Here is a 25,534-nt window from a genome sequence, read left to right as displayed (position 1 = left end):
TTTATACTGAGCACAGTGTTGTAAAGAGGACTTAAAATATCATTAAAAAGTAATTTAATAAATTATGGTTTTAATTGCCTTTGCAATCAGATTTTGCGTTACACCTTTTTATTTCTTGGGATGTCATAAATAAAAATTATCAAAACAATAACTGAAAATTTCTTTCTAGAGTTTTACCCAGAGCCTGAAAAGGAGAATATCCTTGAAAAATATATATCATGCCTGTGGAGTGACTTATGAAATAGTATCCAATATACCAAAGGTAAATTATAATATATTTCTCTGGCAAATTCACAGAAAACAACAGAATTGACCTACTGCAGTGGGTAATACTGATTAGAAAGCAAATGTCCTTCGCTGATATGAGGCAGCTTGCCAAAGTGCAGATACTGAAGCTCTGTGTGAGATCATGTTTATCTTTAAACAGTTTAAAACTGTGGGGATTTTATTTTCTCTTCTACTGTGTTTAACTGAGTTTTTGTACTAGAGTTATGTTCGAAAGCCCATTAGTGCCTACAGGGAAAATACAGAGGGTGCTCAGAGGAATGTTCAGGTCTGGGAAAACAGAATAGCTGGGAAACTGAGGAATCACTTTTTATAGAAAAAGCTCATACAAGTTGTAAATGTGCTGTAAGATTTATTTTAAAGGTAAACAAACTGGACAAATGAAAACATAGTCTTGTCACCATTTAATTGTCACTTTGCTGCAGTACTATTTAAATTTTAACCTCTAGGGAAATCACAGCATATTTTATGATATGGGAAGGAAATTACATTTCCTTGCTTACGAAGTTGTCATTAGTTGAGCCTTAACATACACAGTTTCAGGTTATATTTGCATTATTTCTGGAAGTGCTTTTACTAGAGCAACTGCTCAAAACTGCTTCTAAGCTTGTTCTCTTCAGCTTTGTTTGCATCTCTGTGGAACAGCTCTGGATCGTTGACTGTAATTAGGTTTGCCGATTAAGATGCCCAATTCAGACTGATTCCTGGATTGAACAGGTCTAAAAAAGTCAACTAAAATAATTGGCTTTCCTTTTTGAAACCTTGAATGCTCTAACTTCTACTTTAGGCTACAGAAGAAATTGAGGATCGTGAAACCTTAGCTCTGATGGCTGCAAGGAGTGAGAACGAGGGCACATCCGATGGCGAAACCTACATTGAGAAATACACTCGTGGTGTGCTGCAAGTGGAGAACATTCTGAGCCTTGAACGACTAAGACAGGCAAGGAAAAGGCATTTCTTGCACCCTTTGCATTGGATTATGAGAATTCAAGAAAAGATGATTGATCTTTTTAAAATACTGTGTTGCTTTTTTATTTCAGTTGGGGTTTTTTTTTAGAGCTTGTTGGACAGATAAATGTAAGACAAAGTTTCTTCTGTGAAATACAGATTTCCAGAGGTGGTAGATGTAGTAACTGAAGCTGGCAATGATGTTGTACTCAGAACCTGAACAGGCAAAGGCCAAAGAATGAATTTCAGACAGAAGCTTTGGTGATTATGCGTGCAAATTAAGATTTGTGAATGCAAGCCCTAATTGCTGCTGTTAACTATACTGAAAAGAAGTCCCTATCCTGCTTGCTCAGTTCTCCTGAGGAGACCATGGCATTGCTGTTAGTGTTTTGTTCTCTTTACACAGGCAGTCACTGTCAAAGAGGCTCTCTCCACCAAAGCCAGGAACATCCGCAGGAGCATCAGCACTCCGAACGTGCACAACGTAAGGACCCTTCATCGTTTGTTAGCAGGGATGGGGCAGGGGCTGCTGTCTGTGTGCTGATGTAATGCTTCCACAGTGAGATATGGGCATGGTTACTCTGTGCTGGCACTAACCAACCGTGCGTGGGAAGGTGGTCATGATGTGGAGCTCCTCCCCAAAATTGTCCATCCTAGGAGATAACAAAGTTAACAAGGAAGAGGGAGGGTTTGTTGAAACTCTTCTCCTTTTATAAGGATATCCATTTAGGAAGAAGTTCAGGATGACAGCTGCCCTGATTCAGATTACTTTTACCTCCAAGTCCCTTTAACTTTTTTTATAGTAAAAGGGGTATTTTCCATTTTATGTATTCCCTCAGTCACTCATACAGCAGAAACATCTTTATACATAATATACAGCAGAAACGTCTTTATACATAATCTGGTCTGAAAAGAGAGAGCAAAACAGTTAATAGGACTAAATGATTTTAGTGTTTCCACAAGATATTATATTTCACAAAATAAAAGGTAGACATTTTGTCATTCTGTCTGTTGGTGTTCCGTAGGTGTCCTGTAGTCGACTGGATCTTTCTGCCTGTGATGAAGATGACAAGGTATGGAAATGTAGCAACACATTCCCAGAAAAAGCTCACATTCCCAGATTTCCCACCCCCACCTGAAGCAAGATGTGTTTGAGAATTGGGAAAAAAAAAACAAAAGGAAAATATAAATAGTATTTTCCTTTAATAGTATTTAAAGCAGTTGATTTACATAATTTATCTTCAAAGTTCTGCACCCATTACATATAATTTTGCATTAAACCTTATTGTCCTTTTCTGCTTTTCATATTAGAATTACAATTACATAAACTGATATTAAGAAACAGAAAGAGCAAAACTTTAAATACTTCACTGACCAGCTAATTAGCTTTTAAACAATCCATTTCTATGTGACAGGAAAGTTTTCTGAAGTCAGTAATTGACATACCTTTGGTTTGTGGGGTTTGGTTGACTTTAAAAAAAAAACAAATGCCTGAGTTTGCCTATTATTTTTTCCACATTTTCCTGCATCATCATGCAGATTTATGTATTTTTGGTTTTTTAGGGTTGGTCTGAAAGTCACCTAGATATATCTGACTGTTGTTCCAGTTATCAAGACATATCATGCTATGGTACTTTACCCAGGGAGTCACCTCGCAAGAGCAAAGATGGCAGTGGTGAGATTTCATATGTGTAATGACAGTGCTGGTGGATTATTATTTACTGCATTAAACTGAAAATTAAATTTCCAGTGCTCCTTTCCTAATAAATGTGTTTTCCGGCTTCTACTTAAGGAGCTAAACGTAATCTGGAAATAGGGGACAAAGGGAGAAATGCATAAGACATCCAGGTAAGGGTGTAAAGTTGAGGGTATCCAGAAAACCAAGAGGAGGGCAGAGCATGCTAAATATAAATCAAACTAGAAGAAAAGAAAAAGAAAAAAAAAAACAAACACCCAAAACAAAACAAAAACGCACGCACACACACACACACAAAAAAAAAAGAACAAAAAGCAGCTGCTGTTATTTTATGAATTTGAAGATGAAGATACTTTTTTTAAAGTGGAAATTTTCCTTAGACAGATTTTTTTACGTGATATGTGGATATTGGCTGTGCCTCCCTGTCAGTGTGTCACAGGTGCTTTGTTTCATCCAGGTCACATTGACCAGGCAGTGTAGGTAGAAATATTGCTGCAATGAAATGGGACTGGGGGGTTATTCATCAGTTCTTTGCTTATAATTTCCTTTTTGATCATCCTGGCTCTGCAGGATGGCTGGCTTGGTTGCAGGACAGATTTGCAGTGTTGTGGGAAGAGGTCAGGTGAGATGCAGGAAGCAAAGAGCTGCTCAGTTCTAGTTTCAAGGACACTTCCCGCTGTTTTTATGACCAAGATGAAAACGAGAAATGTTGGAGCCTCAGAATGGAGCGGGCAGATACTGCTGCTCTCTGCTTTCTTTCTCTTTCCAGACTTCTCTGAGGATCTCACTGATCTCTGTATTGTTTCATGCCTAGACCAGTGGTTAAATACTAAAATATTGATATTTTTCTGTGGCCAGCAACTTGTCAATTGCATGGCTTAACCTTCAGTTGTTTTGAAATATGCTCTTGCAGTCAGGATATGAAGAACTGAAATACACTATGTTTGCTTTTTTACCTAGGTATTGTAGCTGAGAATTCCCATGCTTTAATGGCCAGCCCTTTTAAAGCATTTTCTCCCCAACCACCAAAGTTTTTCAAGCCCTTAATGCCAGTGAAAGAGGAACATAAAAGGAAGACCCCACTTGAAAGCCGACCTCTACTTAGTCAAGAGGTAATCTTTGAAAACCACCTGCTTTTTTAAAGGAGATGGAGTGATTTTGTGTACTTGGCAAATCATTTGCATCTGTTGCAACAGAATTTTTTAATTCTCTGGTAAAATTATTTAGGCTACTCTTTATATGTGGTGGAGTTTTGCTGTTTGTTCTTTGCCTGAATACAGGGTTTGTGGGTTTGGGGGTTTTTTTACTTCTTGGTGTGTATTCTCTTTTACAGAATATTTCTATTTTAAAGTAGCAGTAACCTACTTTTTTATTATTATTCTTCAGTAAGATGTTGGTGTGTTTTTTGGTTTTTTTTTTCATAGATCAAACATAATTCTGTGAAACTATTCTGGGGTGGTTATAATTCTGGCCTTTATTCCTCCCCCTGAAACTCTGGGAGGAGCGCATGAGTTTCCCTACCCATTAACTTGAATTTTGATGTCTGTGTGGCCAGCATGGGTGTTTCACCTTCATCATGTCTACACACCTTTCTAACATGGCACCCACTTAGCACCGTGGTCAGAGCAGTGGTTTGTGTGATGTGTTGTGTGTCTCGACCTTTGCAGAGCACGCCTCCATCTCAGGTGCACTGTGCTGGCTGTGCTGTGCCTGCAGGAAGCAGTGCCAGCAGCATGCCTGAGGAGAAGATTGTAAGTTTTGTACCAGTTTCTGTCTCCAGGCCTGGTGGTGGGCTTGAGGCACTCACGCTACTGCAGCAGGAAAAAGAAGTCGTGATGTGGAAATAACCACTTGTGACTGATTGTAGGTTATGGTTGAAACAGTTGCTTGCCTGGCTTGCAGATGCATTCTGTTATTTGTACTAACTCCATTGGGTTTTGGTGTTTTTGTTTTGTTTTGGGTTTTAATGTTTATATTTCATTTGTCTTGTGGGGTGGAGGGGAGAGGGGAGGCTGTAGTGTTTACAGATCACAAATGATCAAGTAAAGGATGGGTAAGTGAGCCATGCTGTTGCCACTCTAATATACCTTGTATGTTGCCTAGATTTTGTGACTATACCCCAGAGTAAATGGAATGATCCCATTTGGTGTAAGTAACCGTGCATTTAGGTGTGGGTACACTATAAAAAGCTTGTAATTGCCTGACATGGAAGTAATATGACTAAAATAAGATTGCTTCTCTTAATTAACTTGCAACCTCTCTTCATCATAATCAGGTGGAAATTGAGGTGGAGGGCTTTTGTTTTAATCTTCACCTGCTAAATCCTTTTCTCACTGCTGCTTCAACAAAAGGTGTATCATCATTTATGCTGTATGATGGTTTTGGGGCTATGGAACATGGCTGGAAATACTTGCTTTAATCAGAACTTGAGATTTAAAATTCAGAACCTTCAGATTATTTCCTGTAAGTCCTATGGGACACTTTCCCACAAAATGTGATGGGTTCTTCCTATTACATAGTTATTTTCATTCCTACCATATAGCCAAGCCATTAAAAAACTTCTTCTGGATGTCTAATCCTGTTTTGTAGGTTGTTAGACCAAAGTATCCTGAGTGTTCTGGTGTATATATTTGAAGCTTGGCTGCTGGGTTTGAGTGGCAGCTTTTTGTTTTATTCTTGATCATGTTAATTTTCCATAAGGTAGCTGACGTGCTGACTTGCACTGAGTCACTGATACAAATAGCATGAAGGTATTTGGAAGAAAAAATATTCTAGTGGGTTGAAAAAACATCCCTTGGAAAATAAATTGTTACAAAACTTTCCATAGCAACTTGAGGGCAGTTTTGATCCCTTGAGTGAAAACAAAGTCCCACCCCATGCATGCCCTGAAATAACCCAGGCACTTGCCTGTGCTGCTTTCCTCATGTACGCAGAAGCTTTCAGAGCTCGCAAAGGGCAACATCCTGCCACAAGGCTTTGTCTGCTAGAAGGAAACTAATTCACTGAACACTGTAAAACTGCTGTAGCCAACAGGACCATGGAAAGAGCTGTTCTTTAAGTTCTCAGCTGCCTGACTCGTACTGACTTCTCCCTTGTATCAGCGCAGCTTTTTGCTTGGTTGTGTAGGAAGTCAGACCAAGGGAACTGATCCACCCACTTGATGGCTTGACAACCATGGAGTTTTTCATCTGGATCTAGTCCTCTGATGACTTTTTAGACCCTGGAGGGTCCTGGGGAGACAAGCAAGAAGTAGTAGCCACTAGTGGGGAGGAGGCTGACACAGATACTTGGTGTAGCCCAGATAGCCTGTGGTGTGTTTAGCAAATGATGCTTCTGGGGGCTTTTATTGCTTTAGGAAAGAAGTCTTTGTAGGATATAGGCTTCCCAGGCTATCCCATTTTTCAGAGCTGCAGTGAGTCCTATGTCTTAGCTAGGTTGGAGTATTCCAATATTCAAAACACATCTATCAAAGGAAGGGGAGAAAAAAAGGCAATTAAAGAATATTTTTATTCATTTGGCCTGAAACAGAGCATTCAGCCTGAAATTTCAGAGAGTACTTACACATGCTTGATATTGCAGCCACATCAAAACAGCATGATATAAGGGCATGTTCTACACAATACAGGAATACAGTGACTTATGTTAAGGACAGATTAAATGTTTTCATATTAAGTGTATTTAAATAGTGCCAGTAATTAACACATTTAAGGGAGGGTTTGCTAAGAGGAAACCCTTCTAGCAGGCAATAAAAATTGAGGCATCAGTGATGCAACCACTGTATAAGTATTACTGATTTTTAAATTAGTAAAATGGGAACTAACTTGTTGAGGTTACGTGAGAGGTGTAATTTAGGGATTTGAAAGCTCGGATGCTTTAACTTTTAATGATGCATTATCTTTGTTATGAAGCAGGTGTAGGAAAGCTGCTCTGTACTCTTGATTGTTTTGCTTCTTTAGTGCTAGAATTTGATGTATAGTCTTGTGTCATTAGTTCTTGCTAATTAGTTGTGGTCTTTCTGTTACCAGTTCTTAAATCAGCTTTTCATTACAGTCATTCTGTTACATCCCAGGGAAGTTGCTGCAGTTTCTTAACCAGGCTTTCAAAGATTTTATCTTTATTTATACCAATAGCCTAAGGTGTACGGGGCACCTTCTTTCTTTTTTCCCCCATTTCACATCCACAGAAATTTGAAGAACACTGAAATTACTTTGTTTCTGTCATTTCCTGATCAGGAAACTTAAGAGGAGCTTTGAAAGGAAATACATCTTGTCCCCACCAGGGGCATCTTTTGTTTGTCACAAGGTGGTGTCTCCTCACCTATTTGCAGCATTCTTCATAGCCCATATTCTTGTAAGAAGACTGGTTCTCTGTACTTTAGCATTGTACTATGATGACAGATAACCCTGAAATGGCACAACTGACACTGTGGTTACTTGCTGGCCTTTCCTAATCAAGTCACCGATGTCTATGTGTCTGGAGAGCCATTTCTCAGTTACAGCCTCTTATCCAGTCTGATTCTGAAGAGGGACACCACCAAGGTGGTGTTTTTTCAGTCAAATGAGGCATCCTGCAAGTTTCAAAGAAGGTGCAAAGAACTCTGTTATAAAAATACCTTTGGTCTCAAATGGACGTTTAGCTAGTATTGACTAGAAATACTTCCTTCATTAAATGTTTATTAGTTTGGAGTTCATATATAATCTTCAACTTTAAAAAGTATATTTGATAAACTCTTCGTTTTTAACGTTTAAAAAAAATTCCCAGACTATAAGATTCTGCACAGAACAAAACTTAGCTTTGCACAAGAAAAATTGGCAAAAGGGAAGAAGTAAGCAAAATGAGAAAACATCCCTCAGAGGTGAGAAACTGGTATCCTGCAATATGCAAAAAATGGTGCTTTGTATAAGCTTTAGTGCTTGGAAGGGTAGTCGTAGTCTCAATAAATACAGTATTGATGTTTTCCTTTACTTCTAAAGGAACTGTGGATTTCAGATGGAAGTAGTGAGATTTTCAACAGTATAGATAATACTCAGTAGTCTTACATGACATTTCATAACACTATTGCTTCTCTTCAGAGAAGTAAATAATTGCAAACTAAAGCCTACATCCAGATTCTGTATGAGAAATAACTCTGAAAGAGTGCTGTAAAAATTAGAAAGTAAAGGATAGCAAGCCTTTACTTGAGCAAATATTAATAATCTGAAATGTGATTGGATTTGTCAGATATACTTAGACAAGTAGAGACATCCTATTCAAATACTGATAACTGTACCAGTAAAAACTTAATATTATTGAAACTCTTGAGTCAGCTCAAGGCCATTCTGTATGGGTAATACTGAATTATATTTGCTATGACTTCGAACATAGTAGGAATGGACACGAGACCCTGCTACAGATAAGGGCCGTCTGACACATGGGAAGCAGCTGGAATATCTGGAGCTGTTCAGCCTTAGGGAGACCAGTCACAAGGGCGTCTTATCAATGTATAAAAACACCTGATGGGCCAAGGCAGACTCTTCTCGGCAGTCTCCAGTGACAGGACGTGAGGCAAATCAAAACACGTGAGATTCCATCTGATCACAAGATGGAACAAGAAAACACTTTGTCCACTGTGAGATGGACACTGGAATGAGTTGTGCAGGAGGGTTGTAGAGATCTCAAAACACTCCCAGTTGGACACTGTCTTGGTCAGCCTGCTCTGGCTGAGCCAGCTGGAGCAGAGCGAGATGGGGCTAACTGACCTCAAGAGGTGTCTTCCAATCCAAACAATTCTGTGATTTTTCTGACATTGGCAAACTGAGCAAATCTGTTTCCTGTCTGGGCGTTTGAAGTTTTATTATGCAAAGTTATTTGAGCAGTCTTGGATATTTTGAAGTGAGGAAACATTTTCAAGAGGATGCTTATCCTGATGCGTTGGTACTCTGTGGTCATCTGGTTAACTGTTCTGCTTTCCTTTTACATTGGTGAATCACAGCAGGTGTCTGAAAGCATCCAGGTACTTCAAATATCACACAGGTTCTGTCATGATAGGAATTTGAAATCTGTGATGCAGATGAAGGAACTGAGAAGTAATGGGAGCTTGAGTTTCTTTAAAGGACTTCAGCAGATTTTATTATTCCTAAGATCCAATTATTTCTAGTAGAAATTTCCTGTAAACTAACCATTTTTAATATATGTGTGTGTATACATACACCTATGTTTATACATGCATATATATGTGTAAATGAAGACATATATGTACCTAAAAAAGGATCCATGTGGAGTCCTGCCTGCAGTATTTTATCTTGGGGGAACAGCCCTACCATGTTGCTGGAGTCTTTCTCAGATTCATCTTTACTGACTCAAGTCCTCAGCCTCAGATGGACTCTGAAATCCAGATCTGTAGTCTGGCGATGGTGCATCCCCACATATCACCAAGGGGAAATTCATGGAGGCACCTCCAAATTCTGCCAGGGTGATTAGTGTCACTTATTTCCCTCCAGACATGTACATGTATGCCTACAAATGCTTCCTTGAAGATTTGCTGTAATATTTGAACTTTTTGCTTGTATATTCAAACATCCTGAACATGTTCAGCTGTTATAGCCATGGGTGAGCAAAATTAATTAGCCTCATTGATATCAGGTTAATAGAGAATCACACTGTGCAAAGTTTTTAATAATCCCAAAGTTTTTAATAACCTGTATTGCAGCAGGGACTCTGTAAGGCCTTTACCATTCATATTTATGTTTATCTTGTTAGGTAGTAAATTAATTCTATAAAATATCTTCAAGAGGTTTGTTCAGTCCAAATCGTCGGGGAAGAAAGTTTGTGGATGAAAATATGTAACTTTTCTTTTATTACTTTATATTTTCTGAACTATTTAGAATTCATTTTCTAAAAATTGAATAGCTCAGTGTAGATAGGATACATTCCCAGCAGCTCTTTTCAATGGTATCTTCCATTCTTCAGTTAAAGAATATTAAAGGTACATATTTCTCCATGCTCAGAAAGGAAAAAATCAAGGATGCTTAGTTTAGTTTGGAAACCTCAGTGTCACAGGTTATAATCCTAATTCCTCTTTTCATTTGCAGGACTCTGAGGAGGAAGACAGTGAGTTGGAGGCCATTAATAAGAAACTGATAAATCCACAAAGTTTTCAAAATTTCCGGCCTTATGTACCGGAGGAGTTTGCTGACTTCAGTATTTACAATGCTAGTCTGGAGAACAGAGAATGGTTTTCCTCTAAATCAGACTTCATGAGCTCACGTGTTCTCGAGAAAGAGGTGTCCCGCAGCCCCACCACTAGCAGCATCACTAGTGGCTACTTTTCCCACAGTGCCTCTAACGCCACCCTGTCTGACATGCTTGTTCCCTGTAGTGACAGCACAGACCAGCTAGCCAGTCACACCAAGGAGCTGGACTCCAGTGATCCCTCGGGATCGTCCCTTGCACATGATTTAAGATCTTCTTTGAACAAGGAATGTCGAGAGTCAGAAAAGGAGTTGGCAAGAGAGAAGTTACCTGTGGTACCATTGAAAGAAAACAGTGCCTTGACAGAGCAAGTTCCGCTGTCATTCAGTGCCACTGACAGAGACTCTCAGCAGTTATCCAGAGCTGGATCCCTCTCAGCTCTAAGTTCCTTGGATGGCAAAAACACCATCGAATTTTCAGCACGCGAGGTGACAGTTGAGCACACGACGGACATTCTGGAAGATCACTCCTTTACTGAGTTCATGGGCGTTGAAGATGGGAAGGACTTTGACCATTCAACAGCTCCACAGTTGTGTTCCCTTCTGTCCTCTAATGGAGCAAGTGCCTCGGAGTCACCCCGAGGCCTTGGCAAGGGGCAGAGCCTGTGCATGGGCCAGCAGAGCTCTGCAGCAGCAGCAGGTGACAACTGGCTTGTGGATGCTGTGGAAAGCCCTTTTTGTTCTGGACTGGTGAAAGACGCTTCAGACCCTGAGGCTTATCCCCGTGCTTCCATGGATGATTTTATTACGAAGGACCACTTGGATGGTTCAGATTGTGAAGAAGGTGCTTCTCCAGATCAAGCCCACGTCTTGCCAAGCTGGGTGGCCGTGGGCGAACAAGTCTGTGTTGGAAGTAATAAGATGGGCACAGTGAGATACGTTGGCACGGTGGATTTTTCAGCTGGAATATGGGTCGGAGTTGAACTCAATGTTCAGCTGGGTAAGACTAAATGTGGTCTGGGTTATCTATGCAGCTAATGTGACAAATTTTTAAAGTCACAATACAATCATTCCTTCCAGATCAGTCCTGGGAAGTACCTCCAGTTTAATGAAGCTTGGTATCTGATATACCTAATTCTCAGCCTTCTGGTTATAGCAATGCTCTGATCCATTTTTAACTGTCTGAAAGCCCAACTTTTGCATGTTGTGGTAGTTCCCCATTGGTGCCCATCTGTTTTTACGGATCAGAGACACAAACAAATGTGCGTAAAATTGGCAGACTTTTTTTTTAATCGGTGTGCACACATTCATGAGCACTACTAACAGTGCGCATCACTTGTCAGATAGGTTGGCTGTCAGTGGCTTTTAGAGATTCATTGTTGTTTTCCAGTGGGGAAAGATGCATTCCAGAGCACAGGTTTTCTGTAACTTCACTTCAGAGGGGTCAGAAAAGGTCAGTGCACTGCACGTGTTAAGAAACTTCTTAGAAATGCTTCAAGTAATTTAAAAAGATGTTTTTAGTTGTTTCATAGGTAATATCACTTATGGCAGAAGCTTGTCTCCTGCTAACTTTTAAGCTTTGCAAGGAATTGATTTTGAGGACAGATTATTTTGCAAAATGAACACATGCTTGGCTTTTTAAACTGTTTGTTAAACAAAGCAGTATTTTAGAAAATCATCTTTTTGGTCACATTTCAAGTCCCAAGTTTTGTTCTCCCTAGTGTATAGTGAGCATCTGGCTCTGTCATTCAGCAGGAACAATCTTGACTATTTGACAGATAACCAAAGCTATTCACACTTCAGCGTCTCAATTGTATGTGCTTATGGCAGCACCAGCATTTAATCCTGTGCATTTCTTTCCATTGAAGGGAAGCACGATGGAATTGTGAAAGGCAGAGAGTACTTCCACTGCAAACCTCGACACGGTGTTTTCGTTCGTCCTGGGCGCCTCAGCAAAGCACCAGCTCCCGAAAGGAAATGGAGTAGCACTTCCCGGTCTCAGGCATCTTCCACTTCAGAGAAACGGAAGAGTTCTGTGCTTCAAGGCTCATCAGCCACTCCCAAGACAGGAGGAGACGTCCTCTGCCATTCAGGAGATGCAGCAGCTTCTGTTTTTTCTAGGAAACAAGAAAACAGGAAATCTTGGATTAACTAAACCACAGTATTTTTGCACTTACTACACACATCACTGTGTAGAAAACTTTACGGATTTTTGAAGCTATTGTACATTTTAACCTGTCCATATGGAATGTGTATTCTCTAGAGTCCTTGACTTAATTCTCTAATTTTTTATAAATAATATATATATTATATATATGAATGTGTATCTATAGTTTGTCTGCCAGTGGGCAGATATGGCTGCACACTAAACACAGTTAAAGCTGATTGTAGATAACTGAGGTACTGGACTATTTGTTACGCGACCACTTGGGAGATATATTTTAAACAACAAAAGATATTTTATTGAGGAAAAACCAGGATGTAAATTCATATTTGGAAAAAAACCCCAATTGCTACGGTTTGCTGTTCTTAATTACCAAAGAACTTGTTTTAGACTGACATATTTGCTGTTTATATCTTTCTATTGTAAATGTTTTAACTGGTAACTTGGTGCCATGTTTTTTTCAGTCACTGGGCACCGTGCAGCCTTCCGTGTTAAAGCACACTGAAATATCCAACTGCTTCATATGTTTTGTCTTCCTAGAGGCCTGCCACTGTGCTGACTTGGCAATGGAATGACTGACGATGCCTGAAGCTATGAGTCTGGCATTTCACTTGTTAGCAAAGCCAGCTGGGCAGTTTGACTGCGGAGACAGTATTACTGCAAGGGTGTGGGAGGACAACATTCTGGGGTTTTTAGGGGGTTTTGGGTTTTTTGGGTGCAGGGTGGGGAGAAATGGGAAATAAAGAAGCAGTAAATGGATCATGACTGCAGACTTTGCACTTGTTACTTGCTGGTTTATTATCAAGATGAAATAGAACCTGCTAAAGTAATTTTAATCTGTAAAGTTTATTTTAATAATGGGAATGATGGAGGGATTTATGTCTGGTGCTCATGAATTCCTAAGAAGGTTGTTCCACATGTAGATACTGTAGATGCCTGTACAAGCGTTCTGGATATTTGTAAAGCAACGTGGTAAAAAATGAGTGAAGTGATTGGCCTGCTGTATCTTTTCTTTGTTCCTTAGCAAGCGAATGATTGAGATACCTGGGACCTTACTGAAAAGCTGCTGTTCTTTCTTTGATTTTTGTGTACAGGAAGCGGACTCTTGTATTTTACTATTTACTGTAAAGAACTGTAATTTATATGCTGCCATACTGTATTTAATTGGTGCAGACCTATTGTGTGTTAGAATACAGACTGTTTACTTGGGATTTAAAAAAAAAATAGCTTTGCTTGTGTTTGGTACAATTAGGCTTCATGCTTAAAGAGGGAGCTGTTTCTAGCTGGTGCTGCTCAGATGCAAAGGACTTGGTAAATGCTGAAAGATAGTGTGGTTGGAATGGAAGACTGGATGGTATGAGCCCATCTTACCACTGAGCCTCAGAGAATAGCAGCCCCTGTGGTTACACATTCCTCACCTTTTGCATTCCCCATCCCTCCCTGGAGAGGGAGCAGAGCTGGGGAACTCCTGCCGGAGGAGAGAATAATGCAGGTCAAGGGGAGATGGGACAAGTTCCTGGAGGACATACAAGAGAGGATCATTGTTAAATATATAAAGGCCTCGGCTGCCTGCAGCATGGTTAGCAGCGGGGAGGGCAATGTGCTGGAGGAGGCAGTGAAAGGAGGGGCTGTGAAGTGCAGTGCACTTGCCCTTGCCATGGCTTTTGTCCCTTCTGAGACAGGATTCTTAAGTGTTAATAGATTCTGGTGAAATGCGTATCTTTGCAGAACAGTTCATGCTTCTGGTGTCCACCTAGAGTTGCTCTCACTGCATTAATGACACTGCTGCTGGAGGAAACTATTGCAATAGAAAAAGATTTTATGCAGAATTATTTTATCAGGCAGAGATGATTGTGGAACACTGCCAGGTATCAACACCAAACACCCCAGTGTCTCGAAGTTAAGTTTAGATGTCACTTTAATCTTTTTATAAACCTTTTAGGAAATCTACTTACACATTGGCATTAATGTATTTGTCCAGGACCACTACAAACAGTTTTGAAAATCAGTGTGGCCATTCTCTTATGGCACACATTCAGTAGTTACACCAGGTTAGCATCAGCCAGCATCAGCTGGGTTCTTCATTGTTTCAGACCACTGAGAATACAGAAAGCATGTTTGATTGCTTCAGAAACACTGGGATAATTGTGCTCTTGAATTAGGCAATCTGTATATGCCACAGAGAGCAAAGGAAGCCAACTTTGTGTCCTTCTGTACCCATTTCACATAACCTATGCCATCGTGAGCTCTGTTGTTATTAAAAGACCTGTACTTTTGCAAACCTTGCACGTTAACAGGCCCTGCCCTGGGTTGATGTAGTTAGAAGGAGCACAGCTCTAATGAGTGCAATGGTGTGATAGGAAAATGAAAGCTCTTTGGTTGATGTGCTCCTCAAAACTCTAGTACATAAACAGAACCTTTTTTTTTTTTTTTTTTCTGTTAGCAATATTAGACTAGGATTTTGCTGTCTTGAACTTTGGATTCAAAGTGGAAGAAAAACGTGGTGATAGTGCAACTGCAAATTGCTTTTTTTTTTTTTTTTTTTTTTTTTTTAATACTAACTAGCAGCTAAAACACCCTGCCAAATAAGCACTGTGTACAGTCTGTAGCAAGATCTCAATTTAAAATACCAAAGACCAGTCATGTTACTGAATATGCAGAACCAATCCGTCATTCAACAAACCTGCTATCCTGTTTGTTTCCCCAGTCTGCACAGAATTAATGGATTTTGACCATCAGGGTCGTTAGAATGCTAAGTAAGATCACGCTGGCCTTCGCCTTGTTTTCTGAGTTTATGATATACTGTTTTTCCGAGCATGCATGCCTTTATGGAGACACGGAGTGCTCAGGGAACAGCTGGCACAGCCCAGCAAGCACCAGCACAATAGTCAGCTCCACTCACTGTGCCGACATTCCGCCACCAAAGGCTTCCTTCGAGTTTGCAGCTGGAGGCGGAGTACGAAGTGCTGGTACTCTGTAAACAATAGCAGGTGCCGTGGAGCAGTGTAATGAGGGAAACGTCGGCTGCCAGCTCCTGGGAGCAGCCTCTGGGTGTTCCTGCCCTCAGGTGAACTCGCTCAGGTAACTCGTCCTGTGCCAACAGGAGTGGGAGACAGGAGCTGCCCCCGGGGCTGGACAGGCTGCTGGTGGACTTGAAAGAGCACGGTGGGCCTTGCTTTCAGCCTTTCCCATCCTCGGCTACAGGTTTTGGGGGCCTCTTCGTCTGCTTAGCTGATAATTTACAGAATCCAAAGGCGGGGGGGGGAATGTGTCAAAATCTCTGATTGAAAAGGACCGTGATCATTTTATGTTGTTGAAGTGTGGAGAGGAGGTGGCTGGATGAGAGCAGGCGCTGCCTTCTTTATGCAGCAAAACATGCTAAAAACAGCTTTTCTCATTAAAAAGACCGAAAAAAAAAAAAAAAAAAAGGAAATTGTGTGCTGTCCAAGTGCAGCGGAGTTCTCATCCGTGAACGCGTAACCTGCAAACGCCCGAGGGTGGACCCCGCAAAGAAGGATGCCGCTGGGAAGCCAGCCAGTTTCTTGACCTATTTGCGTCTCATTCCAGCTAATACGCGCAACGCCGGGAAGCCACCCGCGGGTGCTTCCAATGCATCTATCCCTCTATCCACGCATCCGTGCCGCCTTAACACCACGGCCCCTTCCCCACGGGAGGGCGGAGCGGCGTCGAGGCCCGGCCCTGCCGGCAGCGCGGGGCGGGACGTGCGGGCCCGCACGGCTCGGCCTCGGCCGCCGCCGGCCGCGGGGAGTCGCAGCGGGCGGGGCTCGCGTGAGGGCCGGGCAGCCGCGCGGGCGGAGCCCCGGCCTGAGGGCCCGGCGGTCACCGCCTCCGCCGCCTCCCCCTCGTCGAGGCTCCGCCCGCCCGCGCTGTCCCCTTCGCCCTTCTGCGGGCCGGCAGAGGCACGTAGGCTTGCAGCCGGCCGCCGCTCCGTCCCTTGCTTTCCCCCTCCTCTTCTTAAAATGCCGGCGGGCAGTCGGGTCCTGGGAGCTGCCTCGGGTTAACAGCGCAGTTCGGAAGCGTCGCGTAAGTTGAACGCCGGCCGACAGCCTTGCTTTGGAGCAGAGCTGATCTTCCCCGTTCGGAACAAAAGCAGTGACCCCGGCCCGAGGGTCTCGGGTTGGGGATGATTCCGTGTTCTGCAGGTGCAGGAGGAAGCCGTGGCCAGCAGTCGCACCTGGGTCTTTAAGGAGAGCCCCTCACCGGAAGCTGGCAGAAATACGCGCCCTGGCTGGGCCGCGCATGTTTGATTTATTTCTCCCCAGGTGAAACACTTCCGAGGGATCCTGATGTGTCTCTTTCAATTTACCGCTAGAAGGTTGGTTTCCCAAGCACATTGTGGACTTAAGGCCTCGTCTTCAAAGAATCCGAAGTTTTGCTTGGAAATGGCCCGTCCTAGTTCAAGTAAGACGTGTATTTGTTTGCTTTAGCACCCCGGATAGGTTTTTAAGGTGGATTTGAAGTGCTAGAAGGTTTCGTGCGCTAGGTGAAACCCATGGCCTAATTCAAAATGTTTCAAACACTGTGAAGTTGCTCTTTTTTTTTTTTTTTTTTTTTTTTTTTTTTTTTTTTTTTTGTCCCCCGGCTAGTAAAATTGCCTTTCTATGTCTGTGTTGTTCTGTATAGTTCCAAAACCCCTTGCAGTCAGCATGGTTGCAACATAAACACATTTTTAATGTTTATAATTTATGCACATAAGTATGCAATGGTCAATTGCACTTCCCTTTCATATTACTAATGAGTAATAAAACTAACTCGTCATTTCTTTGTACAAGACTGGTCCTCGAGCATTTTTAACAGCTCAGGAGCTGGGTCACTCCAGGAGCCCTGTTCAGGGTAGCAGTTGTAGCTGTCCTCTTTGCTTGTTTAGGGGTATTTTGGTTTTGTTTTTCAATCTGAGAATGTGCTTTAACTTGAAAAGTGCACACGGGTACAATAGCAACCTCCACGTTGTGTAGCCGAGGCAAACTTGCTTTTTCTGCTGTCTTGAGCATCAGCATTTGGCTGCTGTCAGAGCCCTGGCTGAGCCCAGGCTGAGCCCAGGCTTTTGGCCTGAGCTTTACGCATTCAGGGCTTATGAGGTTTGGTTTGCAACAGCATCTGGGGCATCAGAATAGCAGCGTTCTCTGCCCAGTCCGGTGGCTCTGTGCTGTGGGTCTTGAGACTTCTCCAACAGCTCCTTCTCCCTACAGGAACTTGCCTCCCTTTGCATGGGCTTTTCTCTGTGTCTGTGTGTGTGTGGAGGGGGGTAGTTTTGGTTTTTATTTGAAAGACCACACAGTAAATTGTGAGGATTAGGGTTGTTGTGAGCAGCTCAAAGTTCTGTTGGAGGCTGCTCACTAGTGGGATAATGTAGGAGTCAATACTGAGGCCACTGCTGTTTAACACCTTCATTAATGATCTGGACCATGGACCAGAGTGTATCCTTGGCAAGTTTCCATGTAATACAAAGCTGGGAGGAGTGGTTGATACTCCAGAGAGTCCTGCCCTTGGGGAGAAATAGTCCCAGGCACTAAGACAGGTTGGGATGACCAGCTGGGCAGGAATGTCCCTGGGGATTCAGTGGGCATCTTGTGGGCCTGAAGCCAGTGATGAGCCCTTGTGGCAATGAAGGCTCCAGCACAACAGTCAGCACCACCATCTTCTCAAGGCATAAAACCTCCCCATGGTGTTTGTCTGCTGTGAGGGTGGTCAAACAATGGATTCAATTGTGCAGGAAGGTTATGGAGTCTCTGTCCATGGAGATATCAAAAACCACCCCACAGGACACTGTCCAGGGCAGTCTGCTCTGGCTGACCCTGCTTAAGCAGAGGGGGTTAAACAAGACAATCTCCAGAGGTCCCTTCCCACCTCAGCCATTTTGTGATTCTAACCTATGTTGCTTTAGAATTCATATATGAGGTAAACTGCAAGAGATCTTTTTATGTCTGTCTGTAGCTAACCTGTTCCTTTTTAATCTTGTCTTGACTCACACAAAAAGGCAAAGGAATTTTTCTATCTTTCTCCCAAACTACTTTACCAAAATGCAGGGAAAAATGGTGGGAATAACACATTAAAAATATAAGATATAGCTGCATATCTAGGAAACAGGAAAAATGTCTCGAAAGAAAATGCATTTTCCCAAATTATGTTTATTTTGAAAGTGATACTTCGTGGAAAAAAACCAAAAAACAAACCCACAAACAAAATCAACAACAAAACAAATTATTTTTTTTCATCTCAGGATGTTACCTAACAATTAGGAAGGAAACTGTTCCTGGGTGGTGGTGCCAACCCTTGTTATTGGGGTAGCATCTAGCGTGGTGTTTTAATTAAAGGCTCTGCCGTTCCAGTATTGAATACAATCACGTTTAGCACATGTTGCCCTACTGAGCTTGCCCAGACACATTTTTTGAGGATCTCTGGGAATTGCCCTTTAAACTCCAGCATATAGAAGCTCAGGAACCTGTCGGTGTTCTGAAATTAAAGTCATGGGAGGTGTGCATGGAAGCCATCTCTGAATGCGTAAGTGTGGCCTCTTAGGTCAGAGTGTGAGTGCCTGAACAGCTCCTTGTTTTCCCTGCCCTGGCACAGATATGGCTGATTTCCGAGAGGTGTTTGCCAAAGCCAAGCACATCGCCATCATCACTGGAGCCGGGGTCAGTGCCGAGAGCGGCGTCCCCACTTTCAGAGGGGCTGGAGGCTTCTGGAGAAAATGGCAAGCCCAGGTAGGTACTTTTGGCCTGTGCCTCTCTGTCTGTCACGCAGGTGAGCATGGAGGGTCAGGAACAGCTGGGGGAAGAGGGTGGAAGTCCTCCCATGGCAGCGCAGCAGCGACAGAGCTTTCCCTGCAGCTGCCTCTCCAGTTCTTCCCCGTGCCCTTGGGGATCTGCTTCTGTCCTTCAGTTTATCAGTTGCTTGGGTAAAACAACGTTGTTGCAGGCAGCTCTGGGTCTTTCTCCCATCCTTGTTTTCCTGCATTTCAGCTATTTGCTCATCTTTTGACATCCTCACTGTTTTCCTACCATGTGGGGCCTTTCCTCTTTTAAACTCTTAAGAGTTTAAAAACAAACCAGAATATCAAAGGAAGAATTGATGATAGAGACTGGTTGTTTTCTTTTAATCTTGGTGTCCCATAACACCCTTTAAAAATGCTTTAGGACTTATTTATTTTGGGGCAGGTTCTTTGACTCTCGTGCAGACTCTCTCTTGCTGGAATGATCTTGCTAGCGCTGGGAGCCACAGGGGTGGGAGAGGAGGTGGGAGCAGACACTGGGGGTAGAGCTGAAAGCACCAACAGTGTGAGCTCTGCAGGGGCCTCGTGAGTCTCATCCTGCCTGCTGCTGCAGGTGTTTTAAGCAGCTGTTATGCTGTCAGTACCTGCTACCCCAAATGCTGCAATCACACCTGCCTTCTTTGTGGTTTTTAATTACAGCATTCCTGAAAGATCTGATGAAGTTAAAAAAATGTCAGAGAGATGAGTTTTTTAAACTGGTTTGAATCTAAAGATGAGTTTTTTGCTTTCAGTGACCATCAAGTCACATAAAGCATGTGTGTCTATTAATGCCTGGTCCCGCTGCATCAGAAACTTGCATTCAGTGCTTCTGTGTCAGCGGAGTTGTGCACTGAGGTGCTAGACTGAGCTGCACCTTGTTTTTGAGAAAGATAAAGCAAAATTGGAGTTACTATGAAAAGCAGCTTCAATTTTACCTGCACACAAAATACAAGACATTTGGCTTTGGTTTTGACAATGGGTGTAATTTGGCTTGTGTAACACTTAAAGCGGAAAAGTAATTCCTAGCAAAGGAAATATATTGACATGATGCTGAGTTCTGGCTGCTGTGGAAAAGAGAGTTGTGGGTGCCAAAAAAGGGTGTGCATTGGAATATCTCATCTTGCTTTGTGCTAAGCTCCTAATAGTTTGGTAGGGCAGCACAGAGTACGATTGGAGTGTAGTGTAAACCCACGTACCACACTGTTGCTGTTATTTCCTCTTTCAATCTGACCCTTTGACTTGTCACCCTTGGAAGGGCTGTGGAACAATATTCTTATCAACTGCATTTGGTTATAAATAATGTGCTTTTGATGACCTTGTGATGCAGGCAGCAGTATAAATGGCAGAGATCCAGCAGGCTTCATCAGGGGAAGGGATTCTTCTTTTGTTGTGGGATGACCTGTTACGTCTTTTGCAGGAGCTGGCTACTCCAGGGGCTTTCGCGCGAAACCCTTCCCGCGTGTGGGAATTCTACCACTATCGGCGGGAAGTGATGCTGAACAAACATCCCAACCCAGCACACATCGCCATCGCGGAGTGCGAGAAGCGTCTGAGCAAGCAAGGAAGGAGCGTTGTGGTCATCACTCAGAACATTGATGAGCTGCACAGGAAGGCAGGCACCAAGCACCTCTTAGAAATTCACGGTAAGAGTTGGCTCACGTGTCTGCCACAGGCCAGGAAACCTGGGGTGGGGAGTGGGAAGAAGGGAAAGCAGGGTAAGTACAGAGAGAAAAAATTAAATTGTCTTTAAAATTATAATAACTTGCATAAAGTTAATTCCAATAACACCCTGTTCTCTTTTGGAAGTTGTTTCGGATACTTCATAGCCTCTCTTTATTCCTTACCTTTAGAATCACAGAATCTCATCTTTCTGTTTTTAATGGATTCTGACAGTACTCAGGAACTGGTTCTCCCTTCTCGCTAGCTCAGTTTTTTGCAGATCCACTTGAATTCATGTGGCTGTGACACCTGGGTGATTTCACTTAGAAAAGGTGAAAAGAATCCCCAAGCATTTCACTGTGTGGTAGTGGTGGTGTCAGACTGCCAGCAACAACATTGGCAAGTCTGGCCTCACCAGCCCTGGTGCTTTCCCTCTGTCCTGTCCTGTCCTCTCCTCACTTGTGCAGTCCTTGGCTACAGGAGGACAAAGGGACTGGAAACAATTGAGATTCCCTTACCTTTCTTTCCTGCAGCCTGTGGCCCTTCCCCTCTCTTCCCTGTAGTCAGTGGCATTCCTTACTGGCACAAAGCGGCAGAGGAGCACAAGGCAGCACCTGGGGGTCAGCAGGGTTTTGGGATCTGACAAAATGTATAGGTGTGGAGAGAAGGAGGGTGTGGAAGCCCTTCTCCATCCTTGGAGTGACCCCACTCATTTCTCCACTCCTCAGGCCCTGCCACAGGGTGGAAGTCTCCCAGGACAATGACCCATCCTGGTCCTCCAGCACTGTGATGCTTTTTGAGTATCGCTAAAGATGTAAATGGGATTTCCCACCATCACTTTCATGCTTCGGACACAGGAGACTTGCACAAGCTGTTTTGCAGTTGTGGACCCAATGATGAAGCCTTAGCAACAGTTTCATTTTGGTTATTTGTATTCCTTACAAAATGGACACAGTTTTTAGCTCTTGTCTATATTGCACATCTCGACAGCACGTTAGTAATGCTACAGAAGTTTTGGGAGTGGAGTTTTACATGAAACAAAATGGTGTTGACCAGCATATTTTATTTTCTTTTTTTTAATGTTTCTGATGTAAGAGGAAAAGCAATAAACAGAAATCATCTCCCTCAGTGATGCTTTAAATTATGATTTCCTTGCAAAATATGTTATGGGACTGTGTACTACTCATGTCCTGAGGCAGAACAAGATGACACAGTGGGCCTGTCTTTGCTGTTGCGTTCCTGTAGTAAGTTACCCACAAGGTGCAGCCTTCAAGGTCTGTAGATAAAGGCTGCTCAGGATAAACACAGCCACTTCCCTGCACAGCCACACCTCAGAGCCATTGCTTCATCCCTGATGTTTCCTCTCTGTGTGTTCCAGGTAGTTTATTTAAAACTCGGTGCACCAGCTGTGGAAACGTAGCTGCGAATTACAAGAGCCCGATCTGCCCTGCGTTGGCTGGGAAGGGGTAATCCATTCTTTCTTTCACCATTAATAAAGGAAGTGAGCAGGGGGATGGGCCATGCATATACTCAAAGACTTCTTAGGATTTTTTTTCCCTTTACATTTTACCAAGCCTTTAGATAGTTACATAAATAATTGTTGTGCCTTTGACAGTCTTGGCCAGCTTATTGCAGTTGCTCAGCTCCAGGATAATTCTGGACAAATTCCTGCCTGCCTTGTGTGTGGTATTTTAGGATTGTAGTAGGTGTTTGAAGTTGGCTGAAGTTGAAAAGAATCCTTGATTGGAGGGTGTGCTTTAGAGAATATGAAGGCTTTTAGAGAATGTTTTTATTAATATATAAAGCACATTTTGCACAGCTGGACATGTATTTCCATTTTATAACTACAGGGCTCCAGATCCTGACACAGAAGATGCTGCAATTCCAGTGGAAAACCTTCCTCAGTACGTACGGATCCCTCTGTGTGGGCTCTTACCTCTTCAAGCTTTGTGCATCTCAAAGCTTCATGTTACCATTCATGTTGTTTTGGAAGGACATTCCACAGGAGACAAAGAACTCTGGAACTCTGTGCCAGGAAACTGAATCTAAAGTTACAGGGCCATCAAGGCAACGAGCATGTAGAAGTTCCATGGTGCTAAAGGCATCACACATTTGTGTACTTGAGCACCAAGATGAAACGTGCCCAAATTCATGGGGTTTGTAGTAAGTGGAGTAGTAGGAGAATTGCAGCAAGAAAGTGAGTGCTACAGCAGTAAATGTTTTGTTACTTTGCAGGTGCCACCCACTGTTAGTTTAGGACACTGTGCTCGGGTCCCTTGCAGGCACAGAATGTGCCACAGTCCTTTTTACACTGCCCGTAGCTTTGCCTTAGATAGTTGCAGATGGAAAAAGTCACCACATTTTTTCATTTGATTCCTAAGGAAAAAGAGACAAACACCATGCTTCTGTCTTTTGGTTCATTTTCTCCTTAAAACCCTGTTACCCAGTTTAAAGCTGATGGAGGTCAAATTTTAACTTTCATGCATCTCAGGAGCTCAGTAAGGGGAAGACAGAGTTAAGTACCTGCACTGAACAACTGTTCAGCAACCCCTTCCATGGGCTCATGCAGAACATGTGTACTTCCAGCGCGTGCGTGAGCTGCCTTCTGTCCTGCACGTGGTAGAGGAGGGTGTGGGGGGGCTGTGAAGGAGACAGAATGATGGCAGGTAGGACCTGCACAAGTGAGAATGAGAACTGCTTTGCCGTTCTGCAGCTAAAGCGTCCCTGTCAGTGGCGTGGCCGTGACGCTGTCCCTTTGTGGGCTTTGAACAGGTGTGAGGAGGACGGCTGCAATGGGCTCCTGCGGCCCCACGTCGTGTGGTTTGGCGAAGCCCTGGATCCCGGCGTGCTCATGGCGGTGGAGAAGGAGCTGGATATTTGTGACCTCTGCTTGGTCGTGAGTGGCGCGTTCCTTACCTGTCCTCTGAACCGGCAGGAGGCCACGCTAAGGATGTGGCACCTGGGCAAAGCAGATGCATCTGTGCTTCCCTGAGGGAACTAGAAGCCCCAGGGGGACTCTCTGGTGTCTAATGCAAAACATTAAAAGACCTTGCAGTTTCAGAATGTACACAGACTACTCAGAAATCAACAGGTACACAGGGGTTAGAGATTAGGCAATGTTGTTTGGCTGTTGAACTCCCCCTCTACTCTGCTCTGGTGAGACCCCACCTGGAATACTGCACACAGTCCTGGTGCCCCCAGAATAAGGACATGGAACTGTTGGAGCAAGTTCAGAGGAGAGCCACAAAGCTGATAAAGGGTACTGGAGCACCTTTCCTATGAAGAGAGGCTGAGACAGTGGGGCTCCTCAGCCCCGAGAAGGGAAGGCTCTTGGGAGATCTTAGAGCAGCCTTCCAGTACCTAATAAGGCCTGCAAGGAAGCCAGAGGGGGACTCTTCATCAAGAACAAGGGATGGTGGCTTTTAACTGAAAGAGAGTGGGTTTAGATTACATATAGGAAGAAATTCTTTACTCTGAGGGTGGTGAGGCACAGGAGCAGGTTGCCCAGAGAAGCTGTGGATGCCCCAGCCCTGGCAGTGTTCAAGGCCAGATTGGATGGGACTCTGAGCAACCTGGTCTAGTGGAAGGTGTCCCTGCCCATGGCAGAGGGGTTGGAACGAGATGATCTTTAAGGTCTCTTCCAGTCCAAACGATTCTGTGGTTCTAATTTCTCAAACAGTGAAAAATACAATTATTTTGATGCTTAGTTTAAAAAGTTTTATTGGCTGCGTTTTCGCAAAGTGGTTTACTTGCTACATAGGTTCCCCATCCCTAAACAAAACATTTGCTTAGCCTGTTGTCTTCCATTTACAGAATGATCTCAAGTAACAGAAGGAATGTTTTGTTGGGTTTTTATTTTTCCTGAAGACAAAGTGTGCCATTTTGTTTCTGGGATTTTTTTTGTCAATCTGCAGTTACGAACGGTTTCTTTGGGCCGAGTCAGAGAAACAATTCCTGATTGTTATGCTAAGTTAAATAGCTGTATCTGCAGTGACACTAACCAGATTCTGATTCGGTTTCGTTTCTGCAGAGATCCCCCAGGCTTCAGTGCACATGCAGTGTTGTGAGAAGGGCCCTCACCTCGGGGCCGGGTTGGTTCGATCTGTTTGAGCGCGGTTCTGCTACGCTTGTGACTTCTGTCCCATTGCCTGCAGGTCGGGACCTCGTCCGTGGTGTATCCTGCGGCCATGTTCGCCCCGCAGGTCTCGGCCAGAGGAGTCCCAGTCGCGGAGTTCAACATGGAACCCACTCCTGCCACGAACAAGTTCAGGTAACGCTGCTCAGGCAACCAGCCCCCAGTCCCCTCCCTGCTGCACTTTGCGTCCCACAGCTGAAACGCTGGGTTTAGACAAATACCGTCTAGTTCCGTCCCCCCTCCCCAGCGCTTACAATATTAAGTTTCTGTTAATAAGTAAGAAAAGAGGATTCTTCTTCCATGGTGGAATTTTCATTGAAGACGCAAACCCTATTGTTTAAGGGGTGAGGCTGAAGTCTGTCCCTATGCCCCACAAGGCCGAAGCCCCTCTCTCCTCCGCTTTCCTCCCTCCCGTCCCGCCTGCCAGACTCGCCAGGTAGAGCAGCGAGCAGCGGGATGCGCCGGTGGCTGCCCGCGTCCTAAACCCGCCGCTTCCTTCCAGGTTCCACTTCTCGGGCCCCTGCGGGACCACGCTGCCGCCGGCGCTGGCGCGACACGAGACCGAGATCATCTCCTGAGCCCCGAGATCATCTGAGCTCCGGGATCAGCTCCGGGATCAGCTCCGGAGCGCCGGGAGCGGTCCGGCCCGGCGGGGCCCAGCGCGGGGCGGGCGGGCCGGAGGCGGCGGCGGGGCTCGTCCCCACGG

General features: G+C 43.7%; 2 protein-coding genes across 6 annotated transcripts in view; both read left to right on the top strand.

Annotated features, from left to right (window-relative positions):
* Positions 1 to 13,518, top strand: part of KIF13A (kinesin family member 13A) — a 103,503-nt gene extending 89,985 nt beyond the window's left edge. For 2 of the 5 annotated variants that reach the window (XM_040084528.2, XM_040084510.2), the window contains 8 exons: positions 170 to 262; positions 1,073 to 1,225; positions 1,640 to 1,717; positions 2,259 to 2,306; positions 2,797 to 2,908; positions 3,890 to 4,041; positions 10,000 to 11,098; positions 11,967 to 13,518. In XM_040084528.2, the coding sequence (XP_039940462.1) occupies positions 170 to 262; positions 1,073 to 1,225; positions 1,640 to 1,717; positions 2,259 to 2,306; positions 2,797 to 2,908; positions 3,890 to 4,041; positions 10,000 to 11,098; positions 11,967 to 12,253 (2,022 nt within the window). In that variant the 3' untranslated portion in view covers positions 12,254 to 13,518. Of the gene's footprint in view, positions 1 to 169; positions 263 to 1,072; positions 1,226 to 1,639; positions 1,718 to 2,258; positions 2,307 to 2,796; positions 2,909 to 3,889; positions 4,042 to 4,596; positions 4,681 to 9,999; positions 11,099 to 11,966 lie in introns of all 5 variants that reach the window. The other 3 variants (XM_040084500.2, XM_040084519.2, XM_040084538.2) reach the window with 2 other exon arrangements.
* A 2,625-nt stretch (positions 13,519 to 16,143) lies between these two features.
* Positions 16,144 to 25,500, top strand: SIRT5 (sirtuin 5). Its single transcript, XM_040082304.2, has 9 exons — positions 16,144 to 16,306; positions 16,546 to 16,684; positions 18,854 to 18,987; positions 20,452 to 20,677; positions 22,072 to 22,159; positions 22,544 to 22,597; positions 23,466 to 23,589; positions 24,848 to 24,963; positions 25,331 to 25,500. Exons 2-9 carry the CDS (start codon positions 16,570 to 16,572, stop codon positions 25,404 to 25,406), a joined length of 933 nt encoding a protein of 310 aa, XP_039938238.1. The 5' UTR covers positions 16,144 to 16,306; positions 16,546 to 16,569; the 3' UTR covers positions 25,407 to 25,500.
* The last annotated feature ends 34 nt before the right edge of the window (positions 25,501 to 25,534 follow it).

This window comes from Hirundo rustica, chromosome 1 (genome assembly GCF_015227805.2).
Source record: "Hirundo rustica isolate bHirRus1 chromosome 1, bHirRus1.pri.v3, whole genome shotgun sequence".
NCBI classification, from domain to species: Eukaryota; Metazoa; Chordata; class Aves; order Passeriformes; family Hirundinidae; genus Hirundo; species Hirundo rustica.
Note: the sequence above shows the minus strand (reverse complement) of the source record. Positions and strands in the feature narration are given on the sequence as shown.